This window comes from Python bivittatus, unplaced genomic scaffold (genome assembly GCF_059951505.1).
Source record: "Python bivittatus isolate LINGU-HERP-01145 unplaced genomic scaffold, Pbiv_v1 ctg000070_np1212, whole genome shotgun sequence".
Taxonomy (NCBI): domain Eukaryota; kingdom Metazoa; phylum Chordata; class Lepidosauria; order Squamata; family Pythonidae; genus Python; species Python bivittatus.
In genome coordinates, this window is record NW_028277034.1 from 40,986,735 (window position 1) to 41,003,409 (window position 16,675).

The 16,675-nt window shown below is 38.2% G+C and overlaps 1 protein-coding gene across 1 annotated transcript; it reads right to left on the reverse strand.

The window, feature by feature from the left end:
- Nucleotides 1–1,648: 1,648 nt before the first annotated feature.
- On the reverse strand, nt 1,649–16,342 carry CUNH4orf17 (chromosome unknown C4orf17 homolog). Its single transcript, XM_088133251.1, has 8 exons — nt 16,321–16,342; nt 11,205–11,436; nt 9,754–9,935; nt 9,110–9,177; nt 8,136–8,285; nt 5,435–5,516; nt 3,685–3,838; nt 1,649–1,679 (listed from the first exon to the last, which is right to left on the reverse strand). Exons 1-8 carry the CDS (start codon nt 16,340–16,342, stop codon nt 1,649–1,651), a joined length of 921 nt encoding a protein of 306 aa, XP_087989377.1.
- Nucleotides 16,343–16,675: the final 333 nt, after the last annotated feature.

Consider the following 16,675-nt stretch of genomic DNA (forward strand, 5'->3'; position numbering starts at 1 on the left):
TGATCTGGTGTACCTAATTCTAATTTTAGGTATTTGATGTAGTGATAAATGTAGGGTTGTACTTATTTTTTTCCACATGTGAAATCTTCATTTATGTTTATTTAAATTACACAATGGATTGCAACATGTGAATGATGCATTATATTCGTTATGTTATATCCCCTTTATCAATTTTGTTGAAATTAAGATCAAATATCTGTATGTTGAAGAAGTAAAAAAAAAATTCAATGGAGTGTACTTGCTTTTTCATATGACTGTACACATACACATTCTGCATTACTGCCAGGCAAACTACATGGATGAGTCCATGAAGAGAATGAGTCATGATCAATTTGAAGATTTTATTATTAAATACATAAAGCTTATTTTGGATTTCCTTGCACTGATACTCATCACACACAAATAAGAATACACAGTGATTCTCTGTGGGATATGAGGAGCTCTAGCCAGAACTCAAAATTCACAGTTACTCTCCCTATGCTATGCTTATGCAGAAACCATAATCCATTTGAGTATGATGCTTCTGCAGTGTTGATTCAAATTTCTCAACAAATATATTTGCAATCTGATTTAGTAAGGAGTCTTTGTTAAAAGTTTCCTTTCTGCCCAAAGATGGTACTACTGCTTTCATTCTCTCTCTCATAAGCTACATTTGGTCTAGAGATGTGCACAGTATACATTAAAATTCCATGTATCATTAAATGGTAGCTCTTAATTTGCCATCTGTGAAATAATGCCTGTGAAAACATATATGTAAGTGCCTATTAACAAATGCTCATTTTAAACAATTAATTATGTGTCAAGTTGGTGTCAAGATGGTACCACATAGATAGATTTTCTCCAATATGAGTTTCTTAATGTATATATGATCATCTTTAAGTCACTTTAGCAAACACCTTTGCTATCCAGAGGAGGAAAGTAGAATGTATTCCCATTCATTTGAAGTTGTCACTGAATTAATGTAGCTGAAATGAGCAAACAGATGGGGTATCCTAGAACTGCCAATAGAAATAAAGCTGTTAATGATTTCTGCCCAATAAGCCATGTTGATGTGAACTGACTTAATATCAGTATGCTGGTGTGCTACTGAGGAGTTGTGCAATGGCCATTTGAAGAAATACAAATCTGAAATAAGCTCAAGGAAGTTATCCTACTTTTTTTTTAAAAATGATAGCCATATCAGGCATAAGAAAAGAAATTCAAAATCCACATTAAAGCAACATTTAAGACTAATTCAGTATGGTAAAATAGCATACAAGTTCTCAGGTCTTCCAGAGCTCTTAAGATAAAAGTAACAAAGCCCCACCCAGCCCCTCCAGAAAAAAAGCAGAAGTTTTCAGGCCATGTCTGCATATTGTTCCAGTTTTGGATTGTAACAATATCCTATTATAGGCATATTGAAACTTACTAAGGAAGCTTCAGGCAGCACCAATATTCTACCAAGGATTACTGAAAAGGAGAAATGACCAAGCATGCAATTGTTGACTTTCCATTGAAAATATAAAATTGAACAGTTAAACAACACTATCTCCATCTTTAGATGAAGCAAATCATTTCTTTGGTAAGTAGAAAACAAAATAATCCATTTTTAAATGAACAAAACAGAGAATTATTTAAGATGTTAAACTGTTGACAATCTTTCCCAGAGTTAATCCTCGATGAAAAGTGCTTTCAAAATTCTAAAAGTTATAAAGAAAGAAATTACTTCATTATTTGTATTCTGAAATAATGAAAATGTCAGTTATGTCTTCTACAAATAACAGACACAAGTCACGAACTCTTACAAAGAAGAATAAAATATATTTAGCATTTTCATCACTGGTTCACTGTATTAATGTTCAAGATTTGGACTGACATCTAGATGTAACTGTCAGAGATGTACAACATGTTATCTTCCAAGAAAATGTCATGCTGATTTTCAGAGATTCTCAGGACAGGAACAGGTTGGAAGAATGGTCTTTCCTCTTGAATTAAGAGTGAGTCTTTTTAGAAAGAGCCTTGCGGTATAACAAATGGGTGCTGGTTTGGGTCTCTAAAGCAGACTCAGGGCTAGCTGACCGCTTTGCAGGGCTGTTGGGAAGATCTAACGATACATTCCCATTTATTTTCTCTCTCTTTGCCAATAAATTACTTCTTTCTGTTTCTGAAAGAAATTTTCAGAATCAAAACTCTAGTTTACTTAAGAACTGGAATTTTCTTGTCTACACATCTAATGAAAAAACTGCCTTAATTAATGCACTGTATAAGCAATTATGCAGACAGTAAGCAGCAGCCTGATACTATTTTCCTCACTATTCTTAATTTAAAATATTTATGAGCTAATTTTTTAGGAACAAAATGTATACCTACCTGGTCTTGATCCTTTACTGGCTAGTGATTCTTGGCTTGAAGTCCTAAATGGAAGTAAGATTGTTTAACCATTCTGTACAAATCAAACATATTTAGTGTGACTTTAATAAGGATCCCAGGAAAAGAATTAATATAAATAGATAGGTAGACAGGAGTTGAACAGAAAGATCTACATTCCTTCAGTGTGTAAAGCATTCTGGCAGCAATCTTCTCTAGAATAATAACTGATGAAAAGTTGTCCCCTTCCCGCGAATCTCCATGATAATTTCCCCATTTGCTGTTCGATTTCAGAACAGCAAATGGTTTTATCAGCAGACTGGATTTTAGAGTCTTCTAATCCATTTCACTGTGCCTACAGAAAATTCCCCAAATAGTGTTCCCTACTAATATAAATAATGCGCACCTTCTCACTGAAGCATATCACCAAATTAATAATACTGCAATGCTGTCTTTAAAAAACACAGAGAAGCCACAGTCATTTGAAAGCAGTTGTATGTATGTAGCGGTGACAATATCTGCATGATGGTCTGCAACTATACGTTATATAACTCTCATCCTAAAAAATAATGTTGTACTGAACTTAAATATCAAGTGCATACTAAATAAAAATACTACTACGTTACTAGTGGGATATTATCTCCCTTTCCATGGGCATTCCAGGTCCAGCTGCTTTTGCCATGACAAAAATGACAAAAGCAGCATCACGTTGCAAGCTCTGCCCCTTTGGGGCACGCATGTGACATCATGATACATGACCAAAAAGGGCAGAACTTGTGGCGCAGCGATGAGGCATCATATACATGATGATCATATACATTTGGAAAAGGCAGAATGTATTTTTCTTTTCGTTGGTGGGCGCACACTTCTTGGAGAATGAATCATGAGTTTTACCACAGTAGGTCAAGCTGTAAGATTGCAGTATTACCACCGATAGTGTCAAAATTACTTGCTTTGAAATATTATCCACCTGAATCAATCCATTGTAGGATGATGGCCTTTTCACTGAAGGTTATGGACCATAATCTATCACACTCATCCAGTCCAGTTGGTAGATAGATGGTTTTTGACTTCCCAGTCTAGGGCTGAGAGAGAATGACTGACCCAAAGTCACCCCGCCATCTTCCATGCCTAAGGGAAGATTAGGATCTGGACCTTCCCATTCCACTGGCTCTCATGCTTCTCTTAAATAATTTTGTTTAAGTCAGGCTGTCCCCCTTGAGATTGTGAGCAGTTTAATTATACTTGCAGGAACCCTGAGAAGCTTTGGATAAACAGGTTACAGTAGGTGCTTCCATGATGCAAACTCCATTCCTTGTGCACTTTTTGTGAGTGTACCTGAGCCGGTGGCCTTCGTTAAGTATTCCTTTCTGAGCCCTCAGCAAAGCCTGAATGTTTGGAGCTTCACTTTCAATCTGTGGCGTTGGCTTATAATTCAACAGATCTCGGCTGGTCATATCTGAGCGTATGAAATTGGATACAAACTCCTTCTCTAAAATACAAAGAATATAGGGGCAGTTTAAAAGATAAGTTTTGCAGCTTACCTTCTGGCTCTGTGGCGAGCATTTTCCTCATGTTTAAATGTCACTCCGTGTGGTATGCTTGGTGACTGAGAGTGTGGGTACGTGCAGAAAGTTGATTAAGAGCCAGAGCCAGTGTGGCAAATTCCCTCTCCCTGTAGCTGAAGGAGGCTTCCTTCATTCTCTTTCAGAATTAGAGAATATTCCACACACATGTAATCTAGAGAATTTTCCTAGAAATAATGTTTAAGCCTCATCCTCTATCTGCACATCATTGTGCTTCAATGTGCAACTTGTCCACCACATCAGATCTAGTCCTATATTTAGTTGATACGACTTTAAAAGATGCAAGAGTGAGAGTCTTCCTTCTCCCTGAATGAAATAAAATATGTTCCAGATTCTTTCCATATGGTTATTTTTTCCATCAAACTTTTTAAAATGAGTCCAAACTTTATTAACAGGAGTATTTGCAGGAGGAATAAAAAGGTCAAGATGGTGGCTTCCATCACACAGTCATAGCCATCATCTTGACCTTTTCATCCTCTTGTGGATGCCACAGTTTATTAACATAACAACATCACATCATCACATCATCATCACATCATATAAAGTCTTTTGGAGTGGGCAGCCATAATACAATTAAAATTATTATTATTATTATTATTATTATTATTATTATTAAAAATGACAAATATTGCCTGCTACATTTTATATTCAACTGAATTTAGGAAACCTTCCTAATGTTAAGAGCAGTTCAACAATGCAATAAATTATTCATTTAGTTGTTAAGCTTACTTTGCTGGATATGTTCAAGCAGAGGTTAAACAACCATCTTCTGGGGATGGTTGCTGCCCTGAGAATGGGGTTGAACTCAATGGCCCGAATGGCCCCTTCCAATTTTTTGATTATATCCTATGTTTAAAACCACAATGGCTGGCTTCACAAATCACATATTTTTATTTTTTAAATTAAAAAAAAAATAATGTGCAAGTACAAATCCTGCCTAATTAGGCAATCCTTCGTGTGTTTTTCTAGCTTTGCTGTTTTTCTAGTTTTGCTGTGGTCATGTTTTGCTTCTGGACTATTGAGTTTGCCTGCAAGAGGGAATGATATTCTGATCTGAAGTTGCTTACTGCAATTTTGTATAAATCTTGAGATATAATATAGTAGGATTGAGCATGTTTTGGAACCGATTCAGAAGCACTTTGGTCTCTATGTGAATACAGCACCTCTTGGCTATTCATTAATATAGCCAATCATTTTTCAAACTTCTGGGTAAGATGAAAGAAAGATACAGCTGTTTCAACAGGCACATTACCTTTAATGAGCCAGATCCTTAAAGCAGCAGTAGCAGCACATTTAGGTTCATGTAAAAGCCTGAAAACTGATGTGTTGCTTTAAGGAATAGCAAAGCATTCCAGAGCATGTCTTCCAAATCATTTTCAAAGTGTATTGAACACAGTTCTAATATGAGTTCCTTTTTTAAAATGCATGTAGTTTGTTAATAATTGACACAATAAAACTAAAAACAGTCTGATTGTGTGCAACTATAACATGTCTTTTCTTACCTTTCACACTTGCCTTTGATATCCACTTCTGGATCTCTGCAAGAGTATCTGTCTGTAAAATGTCACAGAGTTTTTCTAGGACCTAGAAGAACATCAAGATGGTCATATTAGGCAGTAGTTTTGACTTATCGTACAAATCTATTTACCTTTTTAATGTTCCAGTTCAACTTAGAACTGTTTTATATTTTAAAAAATCAGACAGAATTGCCAAAAAGATGCCAATATTTTTCTTTTAGAATTCTATTGATTTCATCTCTGACTCGGTTTATACTGAGCAGTTCAAATCAGTATTATACATATCAGTTCAAATGATATATAAGCACGGAGCGTAAAATGCAAAATATATTACTTAACCTTCATAATGTGTTACACATAACATCATGGTTATAATATTTCAGATTTCTAAGATTTCAGATATTTAAGCTGTTAGAATAAGGCAAGTATTTTGATGAATGGCATAACAATAGAAACACGATGTGTTTTTGCATATTACCTTATTTGATGTTGTCAACTTTGATGTTGTCACACAGAATAGGGAGTACAATCTTCGTGACTTTGACAAAGACAATACAACATTTTCATGCACCTGGGCAAAATTGCAAAAGGCAGTTTCCAGTGGATTCTGAATTTTTAAAAAGTCCTATGGAAACTGATGGAAAGAATAGGGCTACAGCACCCAGGCTGCAAAAATCTAGCCAACTATTTTTTATTTTTATTTTTTGGTGTCTTTGAGTCAGTGTTGACTCCTGGAAACTGCCTGAACAAGTCCCTTCAGTTTTCTTGGCAAGATTTCAGAAGTGATTTGCCATTGCCTCTTTCCTAGGGCTGAGAGAAAGGGACTGGCCCAAAGTCATCCAGATGGCTTTGTGCCAAAGGTGGGATTAGATCTCACGGTCTCCCAGTTTCTAGCCTAGTGCAATCTTTATTCTTTATTGCCATTTAGGGATCACCCAGATTTTTGCTGCCCAAATATGGTAGCCTAAGGAAAAAAAGGCCCACCAATATTGGTTTCTTAGGTGCCATTGGCTAAGTAATGCAATATTAATACAGTTGGTCCTCGTTTAACAACCACTCATTCAGCAGCTGTTCGAACTTGTGATGGAGCTGAATGAATGGTACTTACAACTGGTCCTCGAAGTTCCAGCCATCACAGTGCCCCAGCAGTCACATGATACCAGTCCAGGTGCTCAGCAACTGGCCCGGATTTCCAACCATCACAGTGTCCCACGGTCATGTGATCACCTTTTGCAACTTTCCCTACTGGCTTCCCACAAGCAAAGTCAGTGGGGAAGTCGGCAGGAAGCCAGAAGCTGTGATCACATGAGGTCCTTGCTTAATGACCCACAGTGATTCACTTAACAGCAGTAAGGACTGCTGGAACTGCCATCACTAAGCAGCACATTCACGTGATGTCACGCTTCATGACCACATTGCTTAGTGATGGAAATTCCAGTCCCAATTATAGTCATTAAGAGAGGACTACCTGTAATTCAGTTGGGTTTTGTATACACCTTTGGTTCATCACAGTGCCTTCTAGGATTCTATTGCAGCCTTCCCTGGGATGAGTGTCCTCCACTCATGTGGAGTTAAATTCTTCCAGCATGGCCACTGTGACTTTGCAAATTTAAGTCTATGTATGTGGAGGATACCACAGTTGGGGACAGCTGTCCTGGAACATTTATGGGTTATAAAGAAGGTTTAAACATTTATCTGCATTCAGTTCCCAATAATTTCATCTACCACCTGCATTTTTTTACTGATAGTTCCAATTAAATAGTGACAATGCAAACAATTCAAAGAAAAATAAGACCACTACAGAACACTTCCTGGAATGCTAAGAGAAAAATTACTGTGGATTCCACTGTTTCACTATCTTCTAAGCACAATTCTTCTTTGGCCAACATGAAATCAAATTCAATTCAAACCTTTATTGGCATTACAAACATTAAAATACAAGGAATTAGCATATCATAAGGATAACAGCAAAAAAACAATACTCAAAGAAGAGTTTGGTTACATTTTCTTTTGAACACTTCCTCCAAGAACTTAGCAACGATTTGGGTAATCTCGGGTATAGCATCACAAAGCAAATACTGGCAGGATGATGCAGAATCCACATTGTTCAGTGGGTATTTACCCTGCAAAGGTCTTAAGAGCAAATCATGCTGAAGAGGCACAAATAAATGACAATTGAAAATGATATGATAGATTGTATCTGGGCTGCCACAAAGACAGAGCCTGTCATGGATGGGAATGCGTTTATACCTTCCAAGGAGCACCTTAGAGAATCAAATTCATAACCTTTGGGCTGTGCAGTGCTTTAGACAGAAATGGAAAAATGTGCTTAAGCCATGTATGGGCAGGCAGGTAGCCGCAGTCAGCAACTCCTTAAAGCAAACGCATCTTCTCTATGGGACAAAGTGGGCGATGCTGGGAAAATATGCAGGTTGTTTAAGAAGCTGTCAACAGGCGCTATCCGAGCGCTTCCTTTTACTGGGCATCATCTTCACAGCAGTGTAAATAAATGAGGTGGTTTCAAACTCAAGCCAGGTACTCCCAAGTTTATTTATAAGTCAGATTCAGTTATCTCAATGCAAGTACTACTGATTGAGTAAAATGACAGCCTGGAAGTACTTGAATGCATCTTACATTATATAACTCAAGAAATGTATAGAAGAACCACTTACTGATCATATCTTACTTTTATTTCCTGATCCAGATAGTTTGGGGTATAATTAATATCTTCCCTGATGTCTGGTTTGTGATGCATTCCCTGATAAGGGAAAAGCTGGAGGTCCTGGTAAGTCTTACTTTTTGGATGGTCTCCTAAGTATTTCCGCAAAGGGTCATCCTAATGACAAAGTATCATACAAAGAGAGGTGGTAAATATAGGTGGGACCAAAACACATCTTTCCAAATTTGCTATGCTTCTGTTGGGCTGTGTTGTGATATGGAAAAGGGGTACATCTGAGGAGGTGAGGGGAGATCTTTGCAGGGCTCAAGCCTGCAGCGAAGTCGGGGAAAAACTAACTATGTGACCCTCTTCTTCCCTTTCTTCCAACCTGGGGAGACATGGCCTCAGCTCCTAAGCTATCTGACAGGTTGTCTTGGAGACCAAAGAATTCTCTTTATGCTCCTTGGTGCATATACTGTAGCTAAATGTCAGATCCAGTCTCCTAAACACACCAGTTGCTAAGTCTATAGGTCTATAGGTAAACCCCCTTTCTACAATTATACAATCTCCACAGATACTTTGTGTGTGTGTGGGTGGGTGGTACCTTCAAGTCAGTGTTGACTCCTGGTGACTGCCTGGACTAGTCCCTGCAGTTTTCTTGGCAAGATTTTTTGGAAGTGGTTTGCTGTTGCCTCCTTCCTAGGGCTGAGAGAAAGTGACTGACCCAAGCTGGCTTTGTGCCTAAGACGGGACTAGAACTCACAGTCTCCCAGTTTCTAGCCTGATTCTTTAATCACTACACCAAACTGGCTGTCCCACAAATACTACATCCATGTAAATCAGAAGAAATCATGTCTTTCCCCAATCATTTCTACAGCATAGAAGTATTGCTGAAATTTGGCTATTTGGGTGGCATGATCATAAGGCACTGACGATTGTATGCAACCCAAGACAAGAAGTCCTGATTGGTTGAATTATAATGATGGTAGAGGGCTCCTTACCTTTTTCTTTAAGAGAGGAGTGTTTCCTGCTTGTTTTCTTAGCTCTGCAAATTCATCTTTATTAAGATCTGGAATATAATGAAGGTTTTTAAAATGTTAAAGTTGAAATTAAGAAGGATGAACAGCTAATTAAACTTCTATTGAAAAATTCACTAATGTGTAGTATTTTTATTAGTTGGGGATGGGAAAATAGATACCCAAATTCAAATGTGCAATATTGTAGTGATACTAATATATACATGCTAGTGGATATACCTTTTTGCAAACCATTCACAGTCCAACAGAAGCATAGCAATTTACCACAACACAAAATTGTTCATTAACCTTGAAAAACACAAAGTAAAACGTGATAGGCTGGTCCAGTTATTAAACTGCATCTCAAGTTGGCCTTTTAGTTGCTTCTCGGTCTCTTACATCTGTTGGATCTCCAGTTATAAACCACCCAGGGGTGGCAGACACTTCACTGAGAAGTGGCTTCATCTTAGTACTCTTCAGCCATTCATTTCCACTGGAAGCATGGAAAAAATTAATATAGATGTGAACGTCTAAGATGCATTTTGATGTCTCATAGGAAAAATCCAGACTGTAACTTTGAAAGGAAGGATTCAAACCTCAGTGGCTTTGCAGTCATGCGTTTTACTTACGTGGAAGATTTGCCCTGGTTGTCCCTGGGATCAGGCTTGGCAGAGCATTACTGGGGAAAGTCTTATCTGTGGCAGTTCCAACATGCCTGTAAAGCTGACTGTGTTCTGGGCTTGGGATGATGAAATGGCCTTCATTGTATGCTTGGTCCCGTACAACACAGATAGGTGCATCATTTAATCCTGGGCAAGAAAATGTGCCTTTAATATTTTCTCAGGTGCATAATTGAGTTTGGCATAATGGGCAGGCAATCTTTTGGGGCCACTGAATAAATTAGGAATTTTAAGAATATGCTGTGGTTGCTTTCACCAAAGAGCTGCCTTGGTGGTCAAGACGCAAACTTTAAATTACTAGAATGCAAACGAGTGAGGTTGCTCCCTGCCACCCCTTTCCGCTTCTGCCGAGATCCTTTTTACTATTCTAGCTTGACGGTCTTCTCTTTTTCCTGGATGTGCTACAGAAACACAAGGCAACATAAGTGTTGTCCATTTTCATTTTCTTAGAAGGCCTCTGAGAGATATAGGAGGCCTGGAGGTGTCAATAAAGGCAATTTCTGCAAGTTGCATTTTGTGTTGCAAAATTGTAATTAAAAACTATTTTTAATTCAAATTGTTATTTAAAATTTAAGTGAGGTGGGGTAGGAAGTCCTTCAATTGCCATAGGCTTTACACTAGTGACTCTTGCATAAACACAGTGGAATTATGGCATTGAATCTTGATCTTACATAGGCATGTCCACATGATTATGCAGTACACGGAGCTGGTTCATATCTAAATGTTATTTACATGACTGAACAGTCATATAATTTTGGATGGATACATGAGCCAGCACAGGTTAATCATCCCAGAGGAATGCTCACTATATTAAATGCTGTTGTTCCAGATGTAAACTCACCCGTGCATATTTGAACTAACTAACTCCCATTTGAGTTGACTTCAGTCAGTATGAAAACTCTGAGATCAGTCACTTCAGGGACTGATTTTGGTCATCATGTAATGCTTCAGCATCCAACATACTCATCTGAACCAACATTATCCATTTATGAATCTCACAAAATCTCACAAAAGGAGAACACTTCAGTTTAGTGAACTGTAGTTTGCTAAAATACCCATTTATTAATCCATTAACTGGCTGGCAGTGATTTGCTGCATCAAGCAACTTTATTTTCATTCCAGAGTTTATTAGTTAGTTATTGCTAATGAACCTGAGATACCAAATATCTCTCAGTTGATCAGTCTAAGCCATATTATATAAATCTACCCATTATGATTTGTAAATCATAGCTTATGGTTTAGAGTGAAGAGTGATACCAAATCTGTTAGTAAAGAAACCATGGAACAAAGCAAACCACAGTTTAATATAGTATGTGAACTCAACCAATGTTTCTATTCAGGAAACCATAAGTGAGAATAGAGATTAGCCATATGGGCTTTTGGGAGGGTGGGAGGGAGCTTTACCTTTAATGTGACATACTGTTTTGGGATGTGGGGAGTGTCTACAAACAAAGTAAGTTCTTGTCCCTTGCATGGGGTCATTTGACCTTTGCTTTAGGGTTCCTTTGTAGTTCAGTTGAGGCTCAGCCTGTGGTCGGAAATTGATATTCATCTTAAAGCTTTGCTTTTTTTCCATGCGGTTATTCCCAGGGCAAAGAGTGGCTGCAGCATCTCCTGGAGAGAGCTCTAATGCTGGAAATAGAGAGGGACAAAGATTCATACACATCATGGTATTATGGGATGGAGATTGATCAAACTATCTTCTAGGATTGCTTTCAACTCAGTAACCTTGAATATCTGTGGGTCTAGTTGGTATTGTCCTAGGATGAATGCACATGACGAGAAAGGAGAGCTAGGCTGGCCCTAGGAAGACATGAACAGAGAGGACTTACTTTTCTTTCATCCAAGTCTGTTTCTTACATGTGTTACCACAGTTCATCACACATGACAAATATAGAGCAGATTAATATTAATAGCCACTAATAATAATAGCTGCCCAGAGTCCCGTATTGTGGGGGAGACGGGCGGGGGAGAAATCCAATAAATAAATAAAATAAAATAAAATACAGTGGTACCTCTAGTTACGAACTTAATCCGTTCCGTGACTCTGGTTGCAACTCGAGTTGGTCTCAAGTCGAGGTAAAGTTTCCCATAAGGTTCAATGTAAATACGGTTAATCCATTCCGCCCTCCGAATTTGGTCACACCACGAGGCAAATTTCCCCATAAGGTTCAATGTAAATACAGCTAATCTGCCTTCTGAATTTGGTCGCACCCTGAGGTAAATTTCCCCCATAAGGTTCAATGTAAATACAGCTAAACAGTTCTGAAACATATGCATTTTATTTTTAAACCTCAAAAACCTTCCAAACGCCACAAAAACCTTCCAAACGCCACAAAACACACCACAAGCCTCACCGAGTGTCTCCTTGCTACCGCGATCTCACCCACAGGAAGCCGCAACTGCGTGGCAGCAGGGAAAATGGCTGCGGATCTGGTTCGTAAGTAGAGGCAGAGTTCGCAAGTAGAGGTAAATTTTTGGGGCCGAAGCTGGTCGTATCTTGAAAAATTCGTAAGGAGGGGCGCTCGTAACTAGAGTTACCAGTGTAATATTGAATATTCACTCTATTAAATGTGGTTCATTTTGTTTTGATCTGATAACAGGATCTAGATGATAGAATACAGCCTGTTATTAAGATTCCTCCCCCCTCCCCCCAGACACATACAGTTCCCATTGCACCTGTGGGTTTGATACTATCTCCCATCACAGCACCATTACTAAATCGGAGTTTTGTGGTTAACAAGAACTCCTCCTGTGTACATTTGAAAATAAATCTTATCCTATAGAAATGCTGTTGGTCTCATTCCAAGAGAATCAGCTCAACACTGTGTAAGTTTGTGTAAGCTGGAGTCTATAAAACTATTCACCTTTCTGAAGTGGAATAAACACACATATGCCACAATATTTGTAAGGCTGCAGATATCTGATTTATAACCTTGGCAAGGATTTAATCAACAATAAAACTCTGCATTACTATATATAGGAAATTGACCAGATATGCTATTTTAGGACTATTTTAGGACTTAGGGCTAAAGAAAAGGAGCTCCATTTACATACAGGGCTATGCTTAATTATGTCAAATTGTTTTTCTTTTTTTTTTTAATTGGGATTATTGTTTTAACCTCAGATATTGTAGTTTACATTGTGGAATTGTGCTGTTTTAATTTTGTATGCCTCCCAGAATCACTGCTATGAGATGGGTGGCCATATAAATCAAATAAATAAATAAGGAAACTGATTCTACCCCCCACCCCCACCCCAGCATGGCTCCTACCAGCTGCCCAGGCCTTACACAATTTTTACAGAAAGGTAACCTCCAAATATTACAGGTAGTCCTTGCTTAACAACCGTTCATTTAGCAACCATTCAAAGATACAGTGGTGCTGAAAAAAGTGACTTACAGCCAGTCCTCGCACTTATGACTGTTGCAGCATCCCTGCAATCACGTGATTGTGATCTAAGTGCTTGGCAACCAGATCACACTTACAACAAGTGCAGTGTCCCAGGGTCACATGATCACCATTTGCAACCTTCCCAGCCAGCTTCCAACAAGCAAAATCAATGGGGAACTGCGTGATTCACTTAACAACCATGTGATTCACTTAATGACTGTGGTGATGCACTTAATGACCATTGCAAAAAGGTCGTAAAATTGGGTGCAGTCACATGATGTCTTGCTTAATGACCACCCTGCTTAACCTCCAATTTTCCAGTCCCTATTGTGGTCATTAAGCGAGGACTACCTGTATTCCTATGACCTGGAACTTGGACACCTGAATAATTGTTCATGTACTGATTCCAACTTCTTCTCCCCTTCTCTGGACATGTCCACATTGCTTGAACAGCATAGATCCAGAGTCAGCCGGAGAAGTGGCAGTCCATGTAGGGCTACTGGAACCAGACCCTGCATACAACTGCTAAATTTTGGCTTCACCATTGCACTAAAGGGCTGAAACCTATGAAACCTTCCACCTCAGGAGCACAGTAGCTAACACAGATTCACAGCTGCCAATAAATAAGGAGAAAATCTCTGGACTTTATAAAACCCAAGCCATGAAACAAAATGTTCAAGTACTATTCTGTCCCATCGTTTTCTGAAGAACAGGCTTGCTACCACCTTTCAGTGGCAGTTAGCTGATGGAATTGTCAACCATGATTGACAGTTTATTTATCTGCTAAGGAGGTTCCCTAATTAAATTTCACGCCATTTTTCCCTGATTAATTTTGAATCCAATCCCTTCCTAGGGAAGACTGCTTATAAGAAACAATGGAGAAATGCAGAATTGAAATGTAGCAAAAGTATATCTGGTTCAATTCAAGGACACTGAATCTGTTCATTGCTTGTGCTTATAGATGCTATTGGCTGCTTTATTGCCATCTAGAAATGGATGTAGTTATAAAGTAAGCAAGCTATAGCTTAGGGCCTCACAGTCTGAAGAGACCTCTCAATATTTCAGATTTTTTTTTCATTTGTTATAGTTTTATTATAATTTCATATATGAACTTCTCCATAAATTAAGCCCTCCTGTATGGCTCATATGACCCTCATTAATTGGTTAAGACACGTTTTGGGTCTACATGCATTCAAAGCTGTTTAAAGAACTCCCTTTTCCACCCCATCACTGGTTTGTCATGCATCTTGGCAGCATTCTTCCCAAATTCAATTGTTACACAACCTTTTGCTCTGTTAGCCCTTGCCAAACAGAGCTTCTACGGCTTCCCATAACTGAGGGTCCCACCATGTCTAAATCCATCCCTGTGGCCATCTTCACCCTACTTAAAGGTCCATGCAAAACAATATTGGAAATCAGGAGTCCTTACCAAATTATGTAAACAAAATACCTCTGATACATCTAGTGGAGTGCAGTGCTTATGAAATCTTCCTTATCCTACTGCTACTTGCAGTTCTTCAATTGAGGCAAATGATTTACTTTTCTGGTTTTGAACTACTTTTCTCTGAATAGGCGAATACATTTAGCCCTTGTCTCAGGCAATTTGATAAGCTTTTCAACCTATATTTTGCTTTCTTTGTTCTTGGCTTTCCTGAACAGCTGAGAAGAAGGCAAGTAGAGAAACAGCAGCTTTGGACTGCAGCCCAAGAATCTTTTCCCTCCAGCATTCTGTGTACATCACTTCTTTTATGACATCTTCCTACCATACCCAGATGTAAGCAAGCCCACGGTTTCTTGTCCACTGTACTGTAAACAGAAAATGCTGTGAAGTTCATGGCTTACTACTGGAAGCATAAATTATTTATACAAATATTCAGCTTCACTTAACAGTGAAACAGATGTCAAAAATAAAGTAGACAAAGGCCATTCCTAAATAAGGAATGAAGTTGGTGATAGGATGACCATCAAATGTAATCCTGGCTTGTTTACACATGAGTATTCATAATTTCATATGGCCCTGTACTAAGAATAATTCAAACTCTCTGCCAGGGGTCTCATAAGAGAGTTGTGGCTCCCCAGGACATTGTCAGCAACCTAGACAGGGGTCACAATTTCTTTTGAATCCTGACCAGATTTGCACAGGGAAAACTGGAGGGCCCTCAAAATTCACTCTGGACTTTGTTCCTCACTTTGCTTTCACAAGCTTGCAGCAGGTAGTTGTAATATTGCAAGGTCTGAGATTATTAAGTTAAAATGTAATGATTAGAAGTAAGAGGTACATTTATTTTTTGCTTAATCTTAATCCAAATGAAATGAATCATTTTATTCATGGGCTGGGCAGAGTCACCCACTGGGGAAGGCAAAAAAGTCAAGACAGAGGCTGCAACTCACAATCAATGCTTTGCCCCTTTTCTTACGTCTGACACAGCTGGGGTGGGGGAGTCACACAAATTCATTTATCATCTTAGGGGTCATGGTACTGCAAAGTTTGAGGAGCCAGCTCTATGTCATGCAAGACAGTTATTTTTAAAAGAGGGACCTGAGACCTCTTTCAGAATAATAAATGATTTTTGTCTTATGCAAAAAAATAATTCTATTATCTTAACTGAATATTTTTGAATCAAACTCCTGTTCTGATATAGTGTGCTAAACTATAAGTTAGCAAATCTACTGCAGAATTAGAATATCAAAAACTTCATAAGGGCTCGTTCCATGCAACGCACTTTAGTAGGTTAATTTAGTAAATTAACCCATTTAGTGAGCTGAGCTTATTAGCACAATTATTCAGAAAAAAAATGTTTCTGACTTCTCTCTCACTCATTAAAGCAGCCCCACATTTTTCAGCCCCATTTCTCTGTGAATCTGGAAAAGGGATGTTGCAGCTTTAAGGAAACCACTCCTTAAAGTTAATGTGACTTTTAAAACAGCAGCATCTTTTAGTGAGCTATTTTAATGAATACCAAATTGATGACAAGCTTATGCAAGATCCAAAACACTTCTTTTTAGTCATTTTCAAAGTGTTCATAGTCTGACCCATTTTTTTGGATTCTTAAGCAAATGGAATATACTGGAGCTATTCAACATGCTGGACCATCCAACAGAGGTTAAAACTAAGTAAAATTACCTTGTAGTGTGAACACAGCCATTATTTTACTCTAAGGCAGGGATCAGCAACCTTTTACAGCCCAGTATCCTGGCCAAAATCCTACCAGATCACAAAATTTCATGAGAACTTGCACAGAATGCTAACATCATATATGAGACAAAATGTAAGAACTAGCAAAACCCTGTGAAAACTTGTATGAGAAGGCCAACAACTTGTGACTTTATGATATGAGATCATTGAAATCTTGCAAGAATCTTTGAACTAAATTGAATTGAAAGAGATTGCCAAAATGAAATTTGTGATCTTACAAAATTTTAAGAAATTATTTCATGTCATTTTATTTGGGACAGTAAGAGTGTCTCTTGAGGGTCTG